This window comes from Pan troglodytes, chromosome 7, assembly GCF_028858775.2.
Source record: "Pan troglodytes isolate AG18354 chromosome 7, NHGRI_mPanTro3-v2.0_pri, whole genome shotgun sequence".
In the NCBI taxonomy this organism is placed as follows: Eukaryota; Metazoa; Chordata; class Mammalia; order Primates; family Hominidae; genus Pan; species Pan troglodytes.
In genome coordinates, this window is record NC_072405.2 from 50,330,969 (window position 1) to 50,355,687 (window position 24,719).

General features: G+C 42.2%; 1 protein-coding gene and 1 non-coding gene across 6 annotated transcripts in view; both read right to left on the bottom strand.

The window, feature by feature from the left end:
• KAT6A (lysine acetyltransferase 6A) overlaps positions 1–23,137 on the bottom strand; it is a 123,107-nt gene extending 99,970 nt beyond the window's left edge. For 2 of the 5 annotated variants that reach the window (XM_016959405.4, XM_016959404.4), the window contains exons 1-2: positions 22,555–23,055; positions 19,047–19,971 (exon numbers count right to left, since the gene is read on the bottom strand). In XM_016959405.4, the coding sequence (XP_016814894.1) occupies positions 19,047–19,646 (600 nt within the window). In that variant the 5' untranslated portion in view covers positions 19,647–19,971; positions 22,555–23,055. Of the gene's footprint in view, positions 1–19,046; positions 19,972–20,244; positions 20,377–22,554 lie in introns of all 5 variants that reach the window. The other 3 variants (XM_054656673.2, XM_054656674.2, XM_063816298.1) reach the window with 3 other exon arrangements.
• Positions 14,167–14,238, bottom strand: LOC112204301 (small nucleolar RNA SNORD112). The gene has a single exon (XR_002937871.1). It is a non-coding gene; the product is annotated as a small nucleolar RNA SNORD112 (small nucleolar RNA).
• Positions 23,138–24,719: the final 1,582 nt, after the last annotated feature.

Sequence of the window (24,719 nt, forward strand, 5' to 3'; positions counted from 1 at the left end):
ATCTAGTCTATAGTTAAAAGCACTCACAGTTGTAGTTTTTTTTTGTTTTTTTTTTTTTTTTGAAACAGGTTCTCACTCTGTTGCCCAGACTGGAGTGCAGTGGCATGATCACAGTTCAAGAGACAGGGGTCTCACCATGTTGCCCAGGCTGATCTCAAACTCCTGGGCTCAAGCGATCCTCCCGCCTTGGTCTCCCAAAATGCTGGGATTGATTACAGGCATGAGCCACCATGACCACCTCAATTATAGCTTTTATTTCATTCGTTGAATTCTTCAGTTCTACAATTTCTGTTTCTTGTTTATGTTATCTGTTAAATTTCTCATTCAGATCATGAATTATTTTTCTGATTTCTTTACATTGTGTACCCCTGTATTTCACTGAGCTTCTTTAATATTATTTTGAACTGTTTCTCAGGCATTTTTCTTTTTTTCCATTGGACTCTTTCTGGAGAATTAATATGCTCTGCACTGCTGGGTCCAGCTGGCACTGTGATGCTGCAGCCCTCTGGATGGACACAGGAACATGTCATCAGAGCACTACGGATATGGAGATTCAAGGGCAACTGGGCGCCAGAGCAAGATGTGGTCTAATAGGGGCTGGACTGTCAAAATGGCACCCTGCTGCAGCTCATTGGGTCTCGGAGAAGGGGGCTCCAGGCAGCTCCCTATTTTCCTATTCTAGTATCAGGGCCCATGAAGGCCAAGAAGCTCTCCTGAGGCCAGATTACAGGAGTCCATGGTGGGAACACAGATCACTGGGGATCTGTCTCTTACCTGTTCTCCACACTGGGGACTTTCTCCCGGCTCCAAGCCAATCCCAGCCAGGCCGGCTGTTCACTTCCCTCTCTTCCTGTGCCTCAGAGGTTCCTCATCCTTTCCGTGTTTAATTTCAGTGTTCTCTCTTAAATGCTGCATTCAAAATGTGATTATCTACTGGCTGTTTTGGTCCACCTTTGTGGAGAAGGTGAATGTTGGGGTCCTCTAGTCACCCATCTTTAAGCCTCCTTAATTTCACCTCTCTCCATTAAAATTTTATTTTATTTTATTTTATTATTTTTTTGAGACACAGTTTTGTTCTGTCACCCAGGCTGGAGTGCAGTGGCGGGATCTTGGTTCACCGCAAACTCTGCCTCCCAGGTTCCAGTGATACTCGTGCCTCAGCCTCCCAAGGAGCTGGGATTACAGAAGCCTGCCACCACACCTGACAAATTTTTTGTTGTTGTTGTTGTATTTTTAGTAGAGACAGGGTTTCACCATGTTGGTCAGGCTGGACTTGAACTCCTGACCTCAAGTGATCTGCTTGCCTCAGTCTCACAAAGTGCTGGAATTACAGGGGTTAACCACTGTGCTCGGCCTCTCCATTAAAATCTTATGGGACAACTTTTGTATATGTGGTCTACTGTTGACTGCAACATTGTTATGCAGTGCATGAGCATATATTGTTAAGTGGTGAGAAAAAAAAGTAAGATGCAAAAGAGTATGTTAAGGTATGCTGCCAAATGCAAAAAAAAAAAAAAAAGGGGGGGGACAGGAGAAATGTATACATAAAGTGATCATTTGTATACACATACAATCATTTCAAAAGGTACAAAAGAAACATACAGCTCACTGGCTGCCTGCCAGAGGGGTGCCAAGTAGCTAGGGAATAAGACTTAGAATAATACTTTTCACAGAATTCTCGTTTTTGTACTTTTTGAATTTTACACAGTGATGAATACATTACCTATTCAGAAAACAGTTTTTTTAACTTTTAAAAATATTATATGGGTAATACAAAACAAATACTATCTTGAAGGAAGTGGCAAATGGTACTTTTCAGCTGAGGTATCAAGCATTTCTAGAATACATCTGATACCCTATTTTCTCCTTTTCATCTAGAGGCTATAAATTTTGAGAGGATAAAGAGAGCTGAATAATTTTTTTAATCAACCTAATTTCTATCATCCCCCTTCTAGTTCAAACATGATGGTTTCAATTATAAAAACACTCCATGGGCATCGTTAGAAAGTGCTGCAAGCTGGATCCAAAGATGAATAATACCTATGATTTGATAAATGGTTTCACAGCTCTATGAAATAAATATTGAAGGAGCATTCACTTTTTTTTTTTTTTTTTTTTTGGAGACGGAGTCTAGCTCTGTCACCCAGGCTGAAGTGCAGTGGTGTGATCTTGGCTCACCGCAACCTCCACCTCCCGGGTTCAAGCAATTCTCCCTGCCTCAGCCTCCCAAGTAGCTGGGATTACAGGCACCCATCATCACGCCTGGCTAATTTTTGTATTTTTCGTAGAGATGGGGTTTCGTCATGTTGGGCAGGCTGGTCTTGAACTCCTGACCTCAGGTGATCCACCCACCTCAGCCTCCCAAAGTCCTAGGATTACAGGCGTGAGCCACCATGCCTGGTCGTACTTTTTTTTTTTTTTTTTTTTTTTGAGACGGAGTCTCGCTCTATCGCCCAGACTGGAATGCAGTGGCCCGATCTCAGCTCACTGCAAGCTTCGCCTCCCGGGTTCACGCCGTTCTCCTGCCTCAGCCTCCCGAGTAGCTGGGACTACAGGCGCCTGCCACAATGCCTGGCCGTACTTTTTTTTTTTTTTTTTTGAGACGGAGTCTCGCTCTATCGCCCAGGCTGGAATGCAGTGGCCCGATCTCAGCTCACTGCAAGCTTCGCCTCCCGGGTTCACGCCGTTCTCCTGCCTCAGCCTCCCGAGTAGCTGGGACTACAGGCGCCTGCCACCATGCCTGGCTAATTTTTTGTATTTTTAGTAGAGACAGGGTTTTGCCGTGTTAGCCAGGAGTACTTGTTTTTTAATGCTTGTCATTTTCATGAACTGTAGTCTTGCACAACAGGCAGCTTGATGTGGCTCAAGGAGTACTAAGATTGAACAGACCTAGGCTCTAGTTCCATTTATTACCTTAACTATATAATTCTGACTAAGTAAAACTTGGCAATCATAGCACCTGGACTGCCTATCTTTTGTACCTATGTACAAAATTGTTATATCAAAAAATATATGTATGTGAAAGCAAAATTCTTCAATATCTGAAATATTTCAATATTACCATCCATATAAAGTTTTAGGGGAACAGATTTTATTTCCCTTTTTCCTTCTTCTCTAGGTTTGTCCCGATTGGCTAAAGTTATGAGAAACAAAACTGTATTTTTATCAGTCTTCTTTCAAAGTTAATAAATTATGAAGACAACCCATTTGCAAAGCAATCAAAGAGAGCAAAAGGTGAGTTTTTATTTTACTAAAAATTATATAAAGTCTCAAAAAGACAAAAGGAAATATTCAGTAGCAAATTAATAGTTGGAGCTTACACAGCACATCAACCAATGCCACGTTACTCTTACAATGGAGGGCTAATGAGAACAGGAAGTGGGATGGCATCAACAAGAGCAAAAAGAGCCAATACACAGTGAGGCTAAAAAAGTGACAACAGTTGTGGTTGGCACACTGGCTGCCTTCAGCCTTCCTAATGATATGCTTTCTCAATGGTCTAATGCTTATTTAAAACCTTGGCTTTTTTTTTTTTTTTTTTGAGATGGAGTCTTGCTCTGTTGCCCAGGCTGGAGTGCAGTGGTGGTCATCTCAGCTCACTGCAACCTCTGCCTCCCAGGTTCAAGTGATTCTTTTGCCTCAGCCTCCAAGTAGCTGGGATTACAGGCACCTACCACCACACTCGGCTAATTTTTGTATTTTTAGTAGAGACGTTCACCATGTTGGCCAGGGTGGTCTCGAACTCCTGACCTCATGATCTGCCTGTCTCGGCCTCCCAAAGTGCTGGGATTACAGGCGTGAGCCACTGTGCCTGGCCAAACCTTGGCTATTCTTACTCAATAAGAGTAATGCGTTTACCTCTGTCACCACTGATGTGTTCCTGGCCCTGTAGAATAATTTTCAGACAAAACAAATCCTTTTTTCTGCTTTAAAAGGCAGTAAGTAAAAAGATGTATCCTGCTGGCTTGGAAGTTACCCTATCACACCATAACCATCTACTCAAAGTGTGATATCAAGTATGAAAACTGCTTTAAAAATACAGAAGCATATAAAATGCAATGTTTGCTGGGAAGGGTGATGTCTTCAAAACCGAGAGCTAAGTTAGACATGTGATTTTTAAAATTCATATCCAATTAAACAGTTACTATGTGCATACAATGTTTTGCTTCTAGGCCTTTGTACATGCTGTTCCCTTTTCAGGAACTACTCTCTTTCCCACCGCACCCATTTGCTTCCCCACTTCACTAACTTCACATGTGACTTCCTCTGAACAGACTTCCCTGACTTTTTCCACCCCCTCCTCTGTGTTTCCACAGTGCTCTATTTTACTTCATCAGAGCACTTATCACCATGTGTATTTATTACAGAGACGATGTCTGCTTTACCTACTCTGTCACTCCTAATCACTGTGCCGGCCCCTGGAAGATGCTTAATACATATGAAACAACCCAAACAAAACAGTTAAAAATTTTTTAATTAAAAAAATTAAAAATAAACAAAACAATCAGATACTGCCAGATAGATGGAAATACAAAGACGAAAAACAAGAACCTAAATTCACTAATAGGAGACAGGCTAAAAAAGTACTATGTAAAATGGTCTATGATGCAAGTGTGTACGGACATATGCAGCATGGAGATTAAGACAGATCTTGAAGTCAGCCTGGGAGCAGGGTGGGTGATAAGGAGGAAGAAACAGAAAGAAACTTGACTAAACTAAGTCTGCAAGGTTGAAGAGCTAATTTATGAGGAAGAAAAAATGGATAACAATCATTCCAGACAGGAGAAAAATATAGGGGCAAGGGAAAACAAGATAGATCTGAAGAACTGCAGGGAGACTGATGCAGTACAATGGCTCTCGAACTTAAGCGTGCATCAGAATTGCCTGGAGGACTTACTAACATACGGGTTGCAAAGCCCCAAATTCAGTTTCTGATTGAATAGGCCTGGAATATGGCTCAAGAATCTGCATTTTAAACAAGTTTTTGGGGATACTATTGCTGGTGCTGTCCTCTACATCCACACTTTGAGAACTGGTACAGTGGAACACAGAGGGCATTATGAAGAAGTGGCAATTGACAAGTTTGGAGCAACGCAGGGGAATGGGTTACAACTCATATATACTATATCGCAGAATTTGGTACTGAAGGATTTTAAGCAGAGAAGTTTAATTTTAGAAAGATGGTAATAATAGTTAACATTTATGGAGCACTTATGTGCTAAACACTATTTCTAAGGACTTTACATATTCTGTACTGTCCATTATAGCAGCTACTAGCCACATGTGGCTATTTCAATTAAATTATAACTAAATAAAATTTAAAATTCAGCTCCTCACTCAACTGGCCATATTGCAAGAGCTCAATAGCTACACATGGCTCTGGCTACCACAGAGGGCAGTACAGATATAGAACATTTCCATCATTGCACAAAGTTCTGTCAGCCCAGATGTATATTAACTCATTAAATTCTCACAACTTCACTATGAGATAAGCACTGTATTATCCCCATTTTATAGAAGAAAATGTGGCAAAGAATGGTTAAGCAAATTACCCAAGGTCATAAAGCAAGTAGTCCCAGTGTGGGATAGAAAGCCCAGATGGTCTGGTCTTTGCGCTTGTGTTCTTAATCATTTCTTAGTAAGATCATTTTGGCAATAATGTGGACTAGATGAAGATGATACTGGAGGAAGGAAAATCAATGAAGAAACTACTAAGGTAATCAGGAGAGAAATGATGAGGACCTGCTCTAACAGAGGACCTCGAATACAGAAGAGGTTAAATAAGAGATGTTAAAAAGTGTAAGAGAGAAGACATGGGATGGAATAGAACTGAATCCAAAAGACAGACAAGTGAGGTATGGAAGATGACACCAAAGTTTCCATTTTAAGCATCAGAATCAATGGCAATGGCTCTTACCACTGTAAGAAATGACAGCCGGTTAAAGGAAGTTGATAAATTCCATCTGAGCCATTGTGAATCTGAAGAGACTGACATAAAATACTACACAATGGAATATACAAGTCCAGAGATCAGAAGAGAGCTCTCAAATTAAGATATGAAATTAGAGTCATCAGTAAAGAACACAGAGGTCTAGAGATAACTCAGGAAAGTTATCTCTAGATAACTCTCTAGAAAACAGTAAGAAATGAGTGAAGAACAGAACCTTAGGGAATCCAACATCTAGATACAGGCAAAAGATAAAATGCCAATAAACTGAAAAGGAATTACCAGAAAGATGGGAGGAAGGGGGAGACATCTAAGAATTATCCCAGAGGAAAGGGAAGAATGGTCAACAAATGCTAAATGCAGCTGAGAACTCAGGTAAAATAAGACTGAAAACTGTCCACAAGAGCAGTTTCAAATAGTGCTGCTCTAGGGCCAAAAGCCAGATTGCAGCAGACGTGGAATGAATATAGACTTTTTTCAAGAAGTTTAAAAATGAATGGAAACAGACAGGGTATACATAGAAAGAAGGATCTGCAGTGGTTTTTTGGTTGTTTTTACTCTAATGGGAGAGTCTTCTGCCTGCTAAGGACGAAAAAGTGAGTGAGAAAGATGATAGAGTCAAAAAATGGGACTATTTTTGATGGCACACGGCCCCTGAGGTAGCAGAGAATGGGGTCCTGAAAAAGAATGGAGAGATGAGCCTTTCACACTTCTTTCACTGTCCTATGACAAGGTAGCAAAGCGGGCAGAAATAAGCACAGATGTATTTAGGATGGCATGAGAGGGGTATAAACTCAATGAGCTCAATTGGACAGATTCCATTATCTCTATGATGTGGCATATGGGAGTATCTACTGAAAATGAGAAAAAAAGGTGGGAAGAAATACTGAATTTCTGCAGACAGAACAGACTATACACAGACATACATCTTCAAGCAGAGGGCAGAGCTCAGATTGGAGGCCACAAATTTGTAAGTGGCATCCCACCACATGGTCATGAGATTTTCCCCAAAGTTAAAGCAGAGAGGTTGGGCACGATGGCTCATGCCTGTAATCCCAGCACTTTGGGAGGCCAAGGTGGGCGGATCACCTGAGGTCAGGAGTTCAAGACCAGCCTAGCCAACATGATGAAACCCCGTCTCCACTAAAAAAACACAAAAATTAGCCAGGAGTGGTAGCAGGCACCTGTAATCCCAGCTGCTTGGGAGGCTGAGGCAGAAGAATCGCTTGAACCCAGGAGATGGAGGTTGCAGTGAGCAGAGATCGCACCACTGCACTCCAGCCTGGGTGACAGAGCAAGACTCCAACTCAAAAAAAAAAGAAGGTGGTAAATGGCTGGAGTTCGCCAACATGATGCAGGAGTAGTGAGTGAGTGAGGATGTGCCATAAGGCCAAGCAATGAGAACAGCATTAGAGTGATGGCAGGGCACCTGTCGGAATCATGCAGGTAACTTTCTCGCAACTATATACCACACAAGATCTTCATGAGATAAAGCAGTGAGGGTAAGGAGAAAGAAAGGTGGAAGATTAGAGCAGTTATAGCCAGGGAGGACAATAAAACGGAATGTACATTTCCAGAAGTACACTGTCCTGGGTCCAAAGTGTGTTCATGAGGGTGTGTGTGAAGCATGCTATTTCATCATTTGTGTGAATGTCAATTATGAGGTTAAAAAGTACCTGCTTCTTCTGTCTCCTGACTCTCTTAGCCAGTCCCCACTACAGAGATGTTGGTTCTAAGCATTAGAGCAATGGTTCTCAACCCCAGCTGCACATCAGATAAACATTCTTAAAAAAATAAAAAATAAAAAAACCTGAAACCTGGGCCTCACTACTAGTCAAATTTAATTAGTTTGGTATTTATTTTTTAAGCTTCAGGTAATGCTAAAGTGAATTTAGTGCCAAGTACCACTGCTTTCCAAAGAATAAGGCTTTGGATTTATGTTACAGAATTAAAGAAAAACTGAGTGGCATGGAAAAAAGTAAGGCAGGAAAATGGTGAAAGAGGGTTTAAATAGTAAGTTAGATATTTAAAGATGCCCTGAATAGAAAAATTGGGAAACCATTAAAGTACAGAATCACACTCCACACACAAAAATAGTAATAATGTTTCTGAGAGTTCTGTTAAAGGTTCTAGAAAACTCAGGAGTTAAATGCTTCACTGTACCCAATGACTAAGAAAAAAGGAACCTAGACTTTACAAAGCTCAAAGAATTAAAAACCAACACTTAGCAGCTCTTCAGGTCAACTACAGTTCACAATTCCCTGGAGGAAAACGCAGCCCATAGTACAAGTCTGACAACACCTCTAGATCTGCGGAATCACCTATTCTACATAAAAGGTAAACAGCAAAAGAAGCAACTATCTTCTTTAACACATTGAAAGCTTTTTTTTTTTTTTTGGCTGCCAGATTTTATTTCCACACCAGTTATCTTCTTCTTAACAAGTTACACCTATAATCTTAAAATCGCCCAGTTATTTTACAAACAACTGTCCTCAATCTTAATCTTTATTTGCCACTATCCTAATGTACTTGCTAAGTTTTACAGCAAAGCAGAAGTGATGCAGAGATGAAGTGTTAGTCATAAAGACCAATAAAGACAAAAAATGATGTGCTGTCTGCGGTCTTCCCCACACGGTCTGTTTACAGGTAACATTACAAATCTCTCAAGCTCCTCCCAGACACTATGTTTATAGAAGTGCTAGACTATACACTTTTGGTCCACCCATATTTAATGTCTTTGGTAAAAATTACTTCATTAATTAATAGAAAGGTTTGTACCTTGCTATCTCTAGCTCAGTCTCAAGAATTTTAAATTCTAACCAATGATCCAAGTCACTCAGAGGTCATTTGTGTTGCAGACCTACTGAAAATTAGACTTACCTTTAAATGGACTTTTTTCCCCAAAACTCAAGGAGTACTTTTTCTTCCAGCATTAAGGTAGCTCAACATGTTCCTCTTCTAATATTTAGCCAACAACATAAGAAAACCTTGATTCCTCTAACTTGGGCCATAAGAAAGCAGTCTTTCCCAAAAAGTTGTTTCAAAACTCTAACAAGAGTGTATAGCTATTTTCACACACTGAAATAGCAGATTTATATATTTGTGGTTTATGATACCACCAATATTCTCTAGACAAGGTTTATTCTATGGTTTCCATTAAGGAAGAGAATTCTAACTAAATTATTTTAGGCTCACTGCTCTCTAATACTATAAAGCAGTACTACAGCATAATGAAAAAAGCACAGAACTGAGAAGGGCCTGACCAATTCTTCCAGATGGTATTAACTGGCTGTGTGGCACTGGACAAGACACTTCAACCTCTCTGGCTCTCAAATTTCCCTATTATTTGTGAAATCAGATTAGAATCACTGTGATCCAAGATTGCTACTGGCTGCACATTCTACACAATGCAGAAGATACAAGTCTTTTTTTCTAATAATCTATGTTTCGTAAGCATAATACAATTCAACCATAAAAGATAACTCAATCAACACTACAGCCAGACTTACTTTTCCTTAGCAGTCTTTTTTTTTTTTTAATTGCTGACAGTTAAAAACTATTTTGACCCAGAATGGCATACTACTATAATCTCTATGCTTAATTTCACCTCCTAATAAAATAGTGCCACACTACAAATGGTTTCTTCACCTGTTCCCTAATGAAGCTGAAAATAATTCCTTGGCCTTGAATTTACAGATACATGTACAGGGCTGATGAAAGCCATCTGTTGGGAACTATGACTTTCATATGAAAGGAAAAAACCAGAAGGAACTGCTTTCATTTTCCTGGGAACCAGCTGCAGCTGAATGAGTCCTAATCCTGCTCCAGCTGGGACAAGCAGAAGGGTGAAGTTACTCCTGGTCTAATTCATTCGCTGCAGATCCTTTGTGAAATGACTCCACCCCTGAGTAGCCAAGTGGTAAATAACTTTATGAGAGTGAAGCTCTTAATAATTCCTATACATAAATCAGAGCATGAAAAGTATTCATTATTATAATTTTAAGAAACACTCTCCAGGTCACCAGAAAAAAATAAATTTTTAATTCTATTTAAACCAGCAAACTCCGCACCTAGATTTAGTCCTCTTACATAGCTAAGAACCAAGTCAGTATGACAAAGATATTTTCTCCAAAACTTTAAATGCAAAGAGAAAATAAATCTAATAGATGTTAAGGAGATTCTTACAGCTTCAGGAAGACTGAATGATATAAATTTTCTTTCCAGATTCATCACAGTTCCTGTTATGTATTTGCTCTCCTAGTATTAAACATAACAAAAAAGTATTGGCCCACAAGTCCAGGATGAACTAAAGAAAAAACAGGCAGCAAGGGTAAAAAGAAATTTAATGTATTTTGCATTTCCTTATATTCATTTTCCATTTGGTTTTCTATAAGACATAATGAAAACTTGTATTATTATTATTAATTTTTGTGTTTTTTTGAGACGGAGTCTCACTCTGTCACCCAGGCTGGAGTGCAGTAGCGCAATCTCGGCTCACTGCAAGCTCCACCTCCCGGGTTCACGCCATTCTCCTGCCTCAGCCTCCCAAGTAGCTGGGACTACAGGCGCCCACCACAATGCCTGGCTAATTTTTTTTTTTTTTTTTTTTTTGTATTTTTTAGTGGAGACGGGCTTTCACCATGTTAGCCAGGATGGTCTCGATCTCCTGACCTCGAGATCCGCCTGCCTCGGCTTCCCAAAGTGCTGGGATTATAGGCGTGAGCCACCGCGCCCTGCTGAAAATTTGTATGATTAAATACTATTAAATACCTATTATATAAATATATTATGCCTATAAAATTTAATCATATAGAATTCTTTTGAGACTTCAATAAGAAAGTACATGTTAAAACACTTAAAAAAAAAAGTCCCCAACACATCATCAGCCCTTAACAAATGTTAGCTATTAATAGGTTTCTATAAGCAACTCTTTACGTTCCCTTAGCCTACTGATACAGAGCAAAGAAAAAACGAGGTTAAGACCATTAGATCCTCTGGATTTCTATTCCTGAAGCCATTTGTGGTACCTGATATCTTCATTAATTCCTTCCCTTTATTTCACCAATTGGAAGGTAGACCAAGAAAGAGTAAAGTACTTATTTGCTAGAAAAATGTCTAGGTTGTAAGCATAAGAAAAATTGGTGGCTGGGCATGGTGGCTCACACCTGTAATCCCAGCACTTTGGGAGGCCAAGGCGGGTGGATCACCTGAGGTCAGGAGTTCGAGACCAGCCTGGACAACGTGGCAAAACCCTGTCTCTACTAAAAATACAAAAAATTAGCCGGGCGTGGTGGCGGGTGCCTGTAAACCCAGCTACTCGGGAGGCTGAGGCAGGAGAATCGCCTGAACCCAGGAGGCGGAGGCTGCAGTGAGCCGAGGATCGCACCATTGCACTCCAGCCTAAGTGACAAGAGCAAGACTCTGTCTCAAAAAAAAAAAAAAAAGAAAGAAAGAAAGAAAGAAAAGAAAAATTGGTTTGGTATAGAACTTTGGATTAGTAATGGCTAACCCAAGCTTTAGTAGCTCAGTAGCTTTATTTCGAGGTATGTCATGCACTGAAAATTACCAAAAATCATTGTGCTCATAGGTGAACTAGAAGATCAAAAAAATCTGCACAGTTGGCCAGGTACAGTGGCTCACACCTATAATCCCAGCACTTTGGGAGGCCAATCAGGAGTTTGAGATTCGCCTGGCCAACACAGTGAAGCCCCATCTTTACTAAAAATACAAAAATTAGCCAGGCATGGTGGCGCATGCCTGTAATCCCAGCTATTTGGGAGACTGAGGCAGGAGAATCACTTGAACCTGGGAGGCAGAGGTTGCAGTGAGCCAAGGTTGCGCCACTGCACTCCAGTCTGGGCAAGAGTGAGATTCCGTCTCAAAAAAAAAAACTGTACAGCTGATTGTACTTAAACAGATACTATTTTACAAACATATCTGAGTTATTTTTAAATTTCTGAATTTTTGAAGAATAAATCTGCTAAGACAAAATTAATTCCTAACCAGATTTACAATTAATCCATCTCAATGACTTGTTAGTAACAAATTTTTATTTCTAGCCCACTGCTCCTGGTACATTTGGAGTCACAAACAAATGGTATAAACAATGATGTCAGAAATGTACGGCATGGGCCGGGCATGGTGGCTGACGCCTGTTATCCTAGCACTTTGGGAGGCGGAGGTGGGCGGATCACCTGAGGTCAGGAGTTCGAGAACACAACTGGCCAACATGGTGAAACCCCATTTCTATTAAAAATACAAAAATTAGGTAGGTATGGTGGCACACGCCTGTAATCGCAGACAGCAGGAGGGGAGAGGCAGTAGAATTGCTTCAACCTGGAAGGCGGAGGTTGCAGTGAGCTGAACTGGGCCACCGCACTCCAGCCTAAGCAACAGAGCAAGACTCCATCTCAAAAAAAAAAAGAAAAGAAATGCATGTCATAAAAAATGTTTAAATTATTAAATATAACAATTACTGAGATCAATCCATTTCACACTTGATAATATAATATCTACATTTTCCACGTCACTGTATCCTCAATATTTTATCTTTTGCCTTCAGAAGATTTTTTGTTTTTTTTGTTTTTTCAAAGTGAACAATCATTCTGTCAAGCAGTCCACATAGCCCTGAATTTAACAGCATGGACAACTGTTTATTGCCTTTTTATACAGTATCAACGCAACAGAGTATCTGAAATTGAAATTTCCAAGCTTATATTGGTTAACAATTTTCTTATAAAATACCACGATTCTAACATATAAAATGTGCAACTATTCTACTATAAAGGTCATTTCCAAATAGCTACATCAAAACTTCATCACTCTTAACTTTCAGTAACTTAAAAACATATCCCTGGCCGGGCACAGTGGCTCATGCCTATAATCCCAGCACTCTGGGAGGCCGAGGCAGGCGGATCATGAGGTCAGGAGTTCGAGACCAGCCTGGCCAACCTGGTGAAACCCCATCTCTACTAAAAATATAAAAATTAGCCGGGCATTGTGGCATGCGCCTATAATCCCAGCTTACTCGGGAGGCTGAGGCAGGAGAATCGCTTGAACCCAGGAGGTGGAGGTTGCACCACTGCACTCCAGCCTGGGCAACAAAGCAAGACTCCATCTCTCAAAAAAAAAAAAAAAATCCCCATTTTAATCAGTATCTCTACATCAAAAATTTAAATTCTAAATTCCTGTCAAAGCTCTACTTCCTCTATAATTTAAAATATAAATTCCAATAAAACAAAATAATTTGGACTCTACTAAGAGTTGACCAAATTGAGATGTAACTTAGAGTAGAAGGCAAGAGATTTATCATTGGATCTTTCTGCTCCAGGTTACCCAGCTGGGAGTAACCTGAACAATAACATTAGTTGACAATACCTACTCTTCCCCGTCCAACTGAACGCTTTAGCAAATTATAATTCTGTTCCAAAATACTATGCCACCAAATAACAATACTTTTAATGATCTGGCTGATTACCATGAAAGAGAATATTTTTCTGGGCTAGTAATACAGAACACAAACTATACATATTCAAGTAAATTATGTCAGTGTGTAAAAATGAACTCAGAAGTTTGAAATCAAGGTGAAAATTATTCTTGAAAGGAAATTGAATCTTTCCAAGACTCACTATATAAAGATAATTTTTTAAATGGACCATCACAATCTCAAATAATTGCCTTGCCCACTAAACATATTATTATTTCTGAGTCATGATACTTAATTGTTATGAAAAAATAATAATGTAAAAAAATTACAGTTCATAAACTAAAAAAGGCTTTCAAAAAATTTATTTTGTATCTCTATTCTGTCTGCTTTAATCCCCTCACAGGACCTAAATCTTAAATCCACTGTTCATGGCAGGCATTCAAATGTTTGCTAAATAAATAATAAAAAAGTAAATGGATAAATAGTAATAAAGTAAATAAATAATAAAAAAGTAAATGGAACAAATTACCTTACAGTAATATCTATATTTCAAAAAGAAATTTACAAAGAGTAAGATGCTATTTAAGCCAGTTACACACTCTTCTCCTCACCTATAATCCCATGATTCAAGGAAAACAGTATTTCTGTCCCAAATTAAAGCACTCTGGTATAGCCATACAACTGATCCCTACCTTGCCTATCAGAAAATGTTAGTGACAACTGAAATGAAAATGAGTTAGCACAGAAATTATCTTTAAGGGAAAAAAATGGCATGTAGGTGAAACTTTTTTTTAATGGACCTCAGATATACAAAACTAGATTACTCCTAATCTTTGGTTCCTAACACATTCTTATCACTGGTCCAAAGTGAATTTTCAAATCTGTTCTGCAAAAAAAGAAAAATGGACACAATGAAGGCGGGGGCGGGAATTTGTCCTTTAACAATTAGGAAATGTGCTATGAAGTTAACACCAAGGACATTCACGATTCTGTACTTGAGTGCAGTGATAGCCATCATACATTACTGCTCCTAAGAGGTGGTCAGTATGGCTATTACAAAGACTCTGGAGCCAGACTGCCCAAATTCAAATCCCAGCTCTGCCACCTAATATTTGTGTGACTTCAGCAAGTTACTGAAATCTCTTTTATGCCTCAGTTTCTTCACCTGTAAAATAACAGTAGCTATTTCACTGCTGGTACTGTTACGTTATTAATAACTAACTAACCTAACAGTAGCTAGTTATGTTAGAGGATTAAATGAGTTAATATATGTACAGCATTAAAATAACGCCTGGCACATAGTAAATAAACACTTAAATAAATAAACTCACCATTAACTACCACACTCTAAAGTTAGCTCAAAAATTTCCCTTATAACATGGGTAAAAACTTTTTTTTTTTTTTTTGTGAGATGGAGTCTTGCTCTGTTGCCCAGGCTGGAGTGCAGTGGCACAATCTAGGCTCGCTACAACCTCCGCCTCCTGGGTTCAAGCGATTATCCTGCCTCAGCCTACCGAGTAGCTGGGATTACAGGCACCCGCCATCATGCCGGGCTGATTTTTGTATTTCTGTAGAGATGGGGTTTCACCATATTGGCCAGGCTGGTCCTGAACTCCTGACCTCACGTGATCCGCCCCCCTCAGCATCCCAAAGTGCTGGGATTACAGGCCTGAGCCACCAGGCCTGGCCTAAAATCTTTTAATCACAGTATCCCATGGATTCTCCTCAGTACTTATCAATGTGAAAAGAACACACTAAAGTACAAATGTCTTCACAAAAACTCCTCTTAAACGTATTCCAACACAGCTGATCTCCCAAAAGGATCAAAACCACTCAGCTGCTGAAAATCTAACATACAGTTCCTTCCAAAGGTTAATATCACAAAAAAAAAAAAAAAAAAAAAAGTTAGAATTGATACCAGAAAAAGTAAAGAGGAACTTGCTTGGGTTACTCCACGCAGTCTTTGAATTTCATCTTCACCTTACAGTTGGCCAGGTCAAAATACCTGCATTAGCATCCCAGAGAAGACAGAACTGTTTCTGTTCCAAGCAGAGTGCCTGGCCCACAGTAGGTGCTCAATGACTATATGCTGAACCAATTAATTCCTAAAAGTGAAACTACTCCTGACCTATACACCTTCCTTTCTCCATCACTGTCAAATAAACTCTGGATAATTCTTTTCTTTTTTTGAGAACATCTAGGTTCGTAACAGCAAACTATCAATTCTGCATAGGAACTGACTGCGTAGTTCGAAGGAGGGGAAAGAAAATAGTTAAAATACAATAAAAGGAGCAGACATAATCTGTTCAAAGGAATAATCTCTCATCCTAGAGTTCACTGTATTACGATTTTTAATGTAAACTTTTCATATCTTTGGGGAAAGTCACACAGGAAATTCACTACTGAAAGTAAGACTCCATTTAAAAATATAGAACAGCGCTCACCAACTCTAATTGAATAGATACTATCATGAAATTAGTTTTCCAATGAGATTAGTACATATACAAGTCTACCTGAAGAAACAAACTCTATTTTCCAACATGTCTAAATTTAGTTACTTCAGTTAACAACACTATTGGCAGGGTGGCTCATGCCTGTAATGCCAGCACTTTGGGAGGCCAAGGTGGGCGGATCACCTGAGGTTGGGAGTTCGAGATGAGCCTGACCAACAGGGAGAAACCCCGTCTCCACTAAAAATACAAAATTAGCAGGGCATGGTGGTGCATGCCTGTAATCCCAGCTACATGGGAGGCTGAGAAGGAAGAATTGCTTGAACCTGGGCAGCGGAGGCTGCAGTAAGCCAAGATCGTGCCACTGCACTCCAGCCTGGGCAACAAGAGCGAAATTCCATCTCAAAAAAAAAAAACAAAAAAACACTATATATGAAAGCTATGTAAGCAAATGGGCATTTCTTTTTCATTTTTTCAATTATTAAATCACTTTTGTTTTTCTTGCTTTATTTCTCCAAAATCAAATGTGGCCAGGTGCGGTGGATCATTCCTATAATCTCGGCACTTTGAGAGACCGAGGTGGGCAGGTCGCTTGAGGTCAGGAGTTGAGACCAGCCTAGCCAACATGGTGAAACCCTGTCTCTACTAAAAATACAAAAAAAAAAAAAAAAAAAAGTAGCCACACGTGGTGGCGCAAACCTATAATCCCAGCTACTCAGGAGGCTGAGGCAGAAGAATCGCTTGAACCCGGGAGGTGAAGGTTGCAGGGAGCTGAGATCACACCACTGCACTCCAGTCAAAGCAAAACAGCACATCTCTACTGAATTAAACTTTTCTTAATGCAAAGGTGCTATGAAATGGTCTCAACAAAGGTCCTTAGCTCAGCTGCAAAATAAGGACTTGTTGGATTAGACGGTTCTCAGGGTCCCTTCCAAAAGTAAAATCTCAGGGTTCTAGGACTTGGATTTGTCTTGCACTGTACTATATTTACTACCTTTTAAAAATATGCTCAAATGACATTTTTATATAGCTAATATTTTTTAAAATTAAAATATCTATTGATAATTCAAGCAAGTGTAATTACAATAAAAGCAAACAACAGGCCAGGCACGGTGGCTCAAGCCTGTAATCCCAACACTTTGGGAGGCAGAGGCAGGTGGATCACTCGAGGTCAGGAGTTCGAGACCAGCCTGGCCAACAAGGTGAAACCCCGTCTCTACTAAAAATACAAAAATTAGCTGGGCGTGGTGGTGCATGTCTGTAATCCCAGCTACTTGGGAGGCTGAGGTAAGAGAATCGCTTGAACCTGGGAGGCGGAGGTTGCAGTGAGACTGCACCACTGCACTCCAGCCTGGGCAACAGAACGAGATTCTGTCTCAAAAATAAATAAATAAAAGCAAACAGGTGGCCTAACAGGAACTTATAAATCCAATTCACAGGTATGGCACTGAACTGATCTAACTATAAATTATTTCCTGTTTCCAGGCAGTTAACCTGTTAGATCATTTAATAATTGTAGAAATCCGATAACTGTATTTAAATTCAGCCACATGTGATAAAGTTTCTACAGGTAAGAGTTCTTACAGCACTTAAATACAGAATAAAGCATTTTAATTACTTGTCTACCCTGAATTTTTAATACATACTTTTAATAAATGCTCAAGTTACATAGAGCCATTTTATGAATGAGATTCTCTATCAATTCATGACTGTATGAGAATCATTTCAAGGGTAATAATAGTAAGATTATGTTTTATTTCAATGTTCACAGGGAAAATTGAACCCTGAAATAGATCTCTAAAAATTTCATCAAAGAAAAATACCGTTAATTTTCAATTGTTAAAGAAAAATCTACAGGTATTCAGTGGGCTGCTAATAATACAACAAATTGAGATCAAATCTCCAATTTTCAAAATACATTCAATGTTAACTTTACCATCTTTCCACCCTAGGAGTATCCTCCATCATCTTAAGCAAAATGAAGATCATTTTACTTATGTCTACCAAGGTGTGCAGCAACTTAAAGCATCACTGCTCTCCAAGGAACTGTAATTCAGAGCACCTTAAGTAAATTTACAGCTAAGATACTAGGTCAATGTAAAAAACAGGTACTAACAAAATTCTCCTAATCTCCAAGTATCTATTTAAGCACCAAAATTTACTGTTTAAGAAATCATAATTTCAACTATATACAATAACATCCTAAAACACAACAGAATAAAGTACACATCTGGGCATCAAAACTCCCAACTCTCCAGAACTTTACCTTTCTTTTTGTTTTTAGAACAGGGTCTCAGTTGTCCAGGCTGGAGTGCAGTGGTGACAGCATAGCTCACTGGAGCCTCAGACACCTGTACTCAAGCAATCCTCCCCAACACAGCCTCCCAAGTAGCTAGGACTACAGGCACGCCCATACCTGGCTAATTTTTCTATTTTTGGTGGACATGGGGTCTCGCTATATTGCTCAGGCTGGGCTCAAACTCCTAGGCTCAAGACATCCTCCTGTCCCAGCCTCCCAAAGCGCTAGGATTACAGGCATGAACTACTGTTCCAGACCCTCCAGAACTTTTCTAGTTTAGGATACTGTATTCCTGTCCCATGCAACTACAGCTGTCATAAATAGCATTTAGGACTTCATCATATGCAAAGCCATAATACATGATAGAAAGCTATAATACAAACAGCAGAAACAAGAATTGTTAAGTTTGCTTAGTTGCACCTATGGGTCATGAGAATCTGTCTCATTTCTGTCTAACGAGTAATCTGCAACAAAATGGAAAACAGAAAAATGTTCTCAGAGTCATCTGCTTGTTTCAAATTCAAGTCTCCATGATTTGGCTGCTCATCAACTTCCAGTAGTAAGGTGTTCTAAGAACCTTTAGTTAAAGTTTTAAAGTCTCACGCTGGAGTACTCCTCAAGCAAAATAATAAAAAAAAATTTAAAAAAAGTTTTAAACTCATATGTCACTTTTTCATTGTAATGTAAATAAGTTCTTTTAGTCAGATTAACATTCTACATTTTTAATCTTAGGCTTCAAATATTTCAAAGTACCAGAACAAATCTATGAAGTTCTCATAGCTACAACTCACCAATAAAAAACCAGAGGTGATCACTCCACAAAAGTCCCCAAACAAAAAACTTGAATATAACTTCCCAGAAATGTGAATTTGTAGCATCCTGTATCATCAGCTCTATAAACCCCGAAGCATATGCCATTCTTACCTTATCCTTTTCATGTGGAAGAAGGGACACTGGAGGTAAACAGGAAAGAGACTCACAACTCTCTTTCCCATCCACGTTGGTTGCTTTAGTGTTGAGCCGATAAAGAGGTCCATCTTTAAGGAGTCTGCCGTGGCCAATGGCACGTTTGATAGCCAATCGTAACTGCTGGTGAAAGCCAGAGGCAGCACTGCCTCCGAATAATGCAGACACATCCTTCTGACCTTTCAAAAAACGTTCAATGCTTTTCAAAGTTGAGCCACCGGACTCTGCCAAGCCCTCAACTGCCCGCTTTATCAGTTTATTCCAATCCACATTTTGTTTATTATCCAATTTTCCATGGTTCCGAGGCTTAGGAAGTGCTATTCGCCCAGGATTATCAGGATCTTTATAGGAATTGAGTCCTTTATTTGAGACTTTTAAAATTGTTCCATCTTTAACACTCAACTCCAATTGTTCTAAAACAGTTTTACGATCCAAGCCATGGGATGAAGACACAGCATTGCATATCCTTTCTTCTGAAGGACGCTGTTTCTGCTTTTTCACTTTTTTGATGGCCTCCAAAATCCACTCAGTATAAAGCGGGTTTGCGAGTTTTACCATGGTGAAGGATTCTGTATATCCATAGAGTCGTTATCCCTTATCCTGATGCTGAGTAAGTTTTACACCATGGAAAACAAGATTCTCGGAGGCTGGGAACCAGTTAACCATAGCATACAAGTTTTCTGGCCTAAGTCCTTCCTCCTTTCACAAAACAGAATGCCACCCCAATTGTACTATAGAAACCAAAACAACCTGTTGTTTGAAATGTCTTCCAACTTCCCAATGAATTTCTCAATAGCACCACACATGGGTCTCGTCATAAAGTTGTAAGAACTCAAGAATATGTCATTCCCGGCTTCAGAGCAGAAAAATGTGCATCTTATGCCTGAAAAGCAATGAAAATAAGTTCAGTTTTCTACCAAGACCTATGTCGAATGAAAATAAGCATCCTCATCATAAAGCAATCAAACAGCAAGTGTTTACTAGGCACCCTTAAGAATTTCCAAACTTATCTATTAATATTCCAAAACAATCATGTATGTAAACCATTGGGATAAAAAAGAAAAAAAAAAGAAAAGAAAAAAAAAAGATGAGTAATTAGGATACAATGAGGAAACACGATGAGATGTTCTAAGAATGACCTTAAGCTACCACTAACCAGAGTGGGTGATGGCTATTCTGTACTCCGCAATCTCTGCTCACCAGTCTAGGAATTTCAACTCTTCCTTGACATCTTTCCCCAAGAAACTAGTCAGCACTTCAACAAGTATCTGGATTAGTAGAAAGAATCCTGCAATGAAAGTAAAAGTGAACCTTTCATCTTTCAAAATTCTAGACATTCAGAGTAGACAAAAACAGTCAACAAGGCAGAAAACGACTGAGAAAATTTTAGTTCTTTCTTACATGAAAAGAATGAATACAATATGCACACCCAGTTTATAATTTAAGTACAGTATTACCTTAATCTCTCCTAATGGAAACAAAAATACTATTGAAAATAGCCTAGTGTAAAAGTGCTTACTGAATTTAACAATAATCCACTTTCATTCAAATTTTAAGAATTACATGCTGATAGCTTCTCCTAACCCAAACTAAGATGTTTCTATCCATATGCTGAAGAGAGTCACAACTGTCAAACTGCGTGTAAGTAATTCAGACAGGAAAACTAGAAATGAGGAAGGCCCAGAATCACTGGGGTCAACGCACATACTACATATCAAACGGACGGTACAGAAAAAGAAATACACTGGCTACTTGTAGGACTAAAGAGAAGCCCAAATAATAAAGATATAAATTCAAGATTGCTGTCCTGAAACGAACATTAATGAAACATAAACAGAAATGTACCGTCTCTCTGAATCAAAGTCAGTATCCCTATAAAAGAATCTGGTAGATGCAATTTTGTTTAATCACTAAAATACTGAATTCTGAATCTAACTCTTTTGCCTCCAAAAATAAGTTTAACTGAAGTGTTTTTTTAGAACTTCTGCTCTCATTCTGGAGATCATTTGCATTACAATATAAACAATGCTAGACAAATGGCTCCCACAGCAACTATTCTTGGTAGTGACATTAAAATCAAACGGAAAACTAATACACACTAGGAAAGAGATATTACTATTAACTCTGATAGGAAAGAAAAGAGTGAAGCAAACATTCAAACCTGAGCCAAGATTTGTTTTTAAATCAGCTGCCTAAAAAGAAGCCCCCTGGGAGAGTCATGCTTCAATTTGGTGAGGGTCTCAAGAGGATAGAAATCAGAGTATTATTACTCCAAGTAAGCTCATTATACAGACATTAAGTCTAAACTAAATGAGAAGCTACATCCTGAGTTTAACAAGCTGGGAACGAACGTCCTAATTGACTAAGCTTCGCAGGTAAAAGAATGAGTGACAGTCACTCATTGTCTTTCCAGTCGGGATTGTCATCAGTCTCCAGGTCTTCGGAAAGTCAAGCGCCTGCAGCCTCGGATCTTAACTCCCGGAAAGTACACCAGCGGCTAGAGCGAGCGCAACTCGCTTCCGACAGTCCTTCCCGTCCCCATTCCCCACCCCTAAACACGTCTTCGCGCTCTCTTTTCAAAGAGCGAGAAACTTTAAAAACTTGGATCTGCACAGCCCGGCAGCTCGCCGACGGGGCGCTGCACCGTTTCCACGCGATGGAAAGAGACCCCGAGCACAAGTTAACAATGAAATCACGTGAAGGAGTTCAGAGCGGTGCATAGCCCCGGCCCAGCTCCGCACCCTAAGCTCTGGGGGCCGGCTCGAGGGCGGCGCGGGTTGCTGGGAGCCTGACAGTCGCGCACCGGGCCAAGCCGCGAGGTTGACAGGCGCCCGGCCTCCCCTCGGCGGCTGGGCTGACAGCCCGGCAGACACAACACCACACGTGCTGCGCCTCGCACCACAACACCCGCCGGCCTGTCAGCCCCGCTCGCCGCCTCAGCCCTGCCCGGATCCCCGCGCCCCCGGCCGGAGCCAAAGCCGGAGCCGGAACCCGAGCCCGAGCGCCCGCGAGCGCGGGGAGAAGCGGCCCGGTCCGGCACAGCCAGCACGCGCGCGGCGGGCGGGTGGGCGCGCCCCGAGGGAGAGCAGGCTCGCCGGCTCCGCCAGCCCGAGGCTCCGCGGCCTGGGCCGCTCGCCGCCCGCCCACCCGCCGGCTCCCCCAGGGCGGGCCCGGCCGGCGGGGTCGGGGGCGCGGGGCCCGCGAGCGCGGGGCCGGGCGGCGGCGCCCGGGCCGCGGGCCGGGGCAGCCGGGCGCCGAGCAAGCGAGCGACAGAGCGGGCGGGCGCGAGGGGGCGGCCACGGCGCCCCAGCCCGAGGCCTGGCGCAGAGCAGCGGGAGGCGGCGCAGGCCGCGGCGGGGCCTGCAGCGGCCCGCCGACCCCGCGAGGCAGCGGAGTGGGCCCTGGAGCGGCTCGGCCTCGGGCTGGGCGGCCGGGGCCGGCCGGGAACGGCCCCTCGGCTACTTACCGGGAGGAAGGACAGCCGAGATCCCGGGGCCCCGGGCCGGACCGCGGAGATGCCCCAAACTGACACGGCCGCCATCTTGGAGACAGTGAGCTCCAGCCGGGGGGAGGGGAGGCAAGGCGGCGGAACAGCCGCGGGGGGAGGGGAGCGTCGCGAGGGAACGGCGGCCTGGGGGAGGGAGCTGGAAGAGCCTGGGCGGGCGGCGAGGGGAGGCGGAGGCCCGGCAGCGCGGGTGGGGGGCGGCCGAGAGCGGGAAGAGCTGGGCCGAGAGCCGGGAAAGGCCGGAGGGCGGGGCGGGGCAGCAGGGAAGAGCCGGCCGGCGGGGTCACGTGGGGCCGGTACAAAAGGCCAAAGCCAGGGGAGGAGGAAGACTTGGTGGGGCTGGAGGCTGGTGAGCGGGGCTTCCTCCTCTCCCTTCTCACGCGTTTAAGTCAGACGGCGACCCGGGAGAGGAGGAGCTGGTGCACCCCATGCCACCGCTGGGGAAACTGAGGGCAGGAGTCTGGGTGGGGTGGCTTCAGTGTGGCACGGAAATCCGGCAGCCACGCAGGATGGGAACTCTCGGCGGCGTCTGTTTACAGTTAGTGAGCCCTCCCTCCCCACTCATTTGCCTGCACAGCGACTTTCCGGAGCCCGAGGGCGGGGCCTGGGGGGCGGAGAGGAGGCGGCTTCCGGTCCTCACCCCTGGCTGCTCGCCTCAGCCCCCGACGGCTCTCCTGTGTCGGTGGGAAGAGTTGGGGAGAGGGTGGAACCAGAAGCACCCGTCTTAATCCCTTTCAGCAGTGACTTCATTTCTTCCCTCCCCCAGCAGCTGAGAGGGTTCTTGGACCTCACTAGAGCCATTTTATGGGAGACTCCACAGACCTGGGTCGTGTGACTTGGACAAGGTCACACAGCTAGTGTGTGGCGCGCACCTGAGCCTGGGACTGAGATTTGTCTTATTCCAAAGCCGGTCTTCCCTTCTTGCCCTGTGCGGAACTCTTGTCCATACTTAGGGCGGAACCACGAGCAGGCGGTTCTTCATGGCCTGCCTGTCCACTACTGGCTGTATGGACGTTTCTTTGTCTTGCCTTTCATCTAGTTTAAACTCTTTGATGCAGAGACTGAGTCATACTTTTTTTTTTTTTTTGGGACAGTGTCGCTCTGTTGCCCAGGCTGGAGTGCAGTGGTGCGATCTTGGCTCACTGCAACCTCCGTCTCCTGGGTTCAAGCGATTCTCCTGCCTCATCCTCCTGAGTAGCTGGGACTGCAGGCGCCCGCCACCACGCCTGGCTTATTTTTGTATTTTTAGTAGAGACGGGGTGTCACTATGTTGGCCAGGCCGCTGGTCTCGAACTCCTGACTTCAAGTGATCGCCCTCCTCGGCCTCCCAAAGTGCTGGGATTACAGGCCTGAGACACTGCACCTGGCCAAGTCATGCATTTTTTTTTTTTTTTCCTGCATTCACTAGAAAGACAGTAGACATGAAAAAGACACTAAATGTTTAATCGTTGACATGGACGTGTATCCTGCTGCCTGACCTTTATCTGCCCTGTCCCCAACCCCGTACGACACACCCCGCCTAGACTGTCGCCCGCAATACCTCATTTTATCTCAACTTTAGCTTTTAAGGGCCTCCCTCTCACCCACTGCCTTAACTTCCATGCTGACTTCCTTTTCTGAACTTCTGTAGTAGTATCATTTGCTCTAGTCATTTTGCACTTACATTGTGATATATATATATATATTCCGAATACATTCACTGGTAAATGCTCTCCTATAATGACTCTGCATCTCCAGCACCTAGAATAATGTTGTACTAGTACTGTAGTAGGCGGTTTAAAATTAAAAAATGTTGCTCGTGAATGAACAATTTTTTAAGCCGTTAAGAAAGCCGTTTGTGGCGGGGCGCTGCTGTAGCCCAGCTACTCGGGAGGCCTGCTTGAGCCCGGGAGTTCCAGGCTGCAGTGAACTATGATCGCCACTACACTCCAGCCTGAGAGACACAGCAAGAGGGAACCCAAACTTTTCTATCTATCCCGTCTCCACTCTAATCCATAGCCCTACCTTCCATACGGTAGACTCTGGACCATTCAGTAAGAATAACGTAACTTTTCAGATCATGGTCCAGCCTAATCAATATCCTGACACTGACAGAAACAGAAGTGTAATGTAGTGAGGTTGACTGA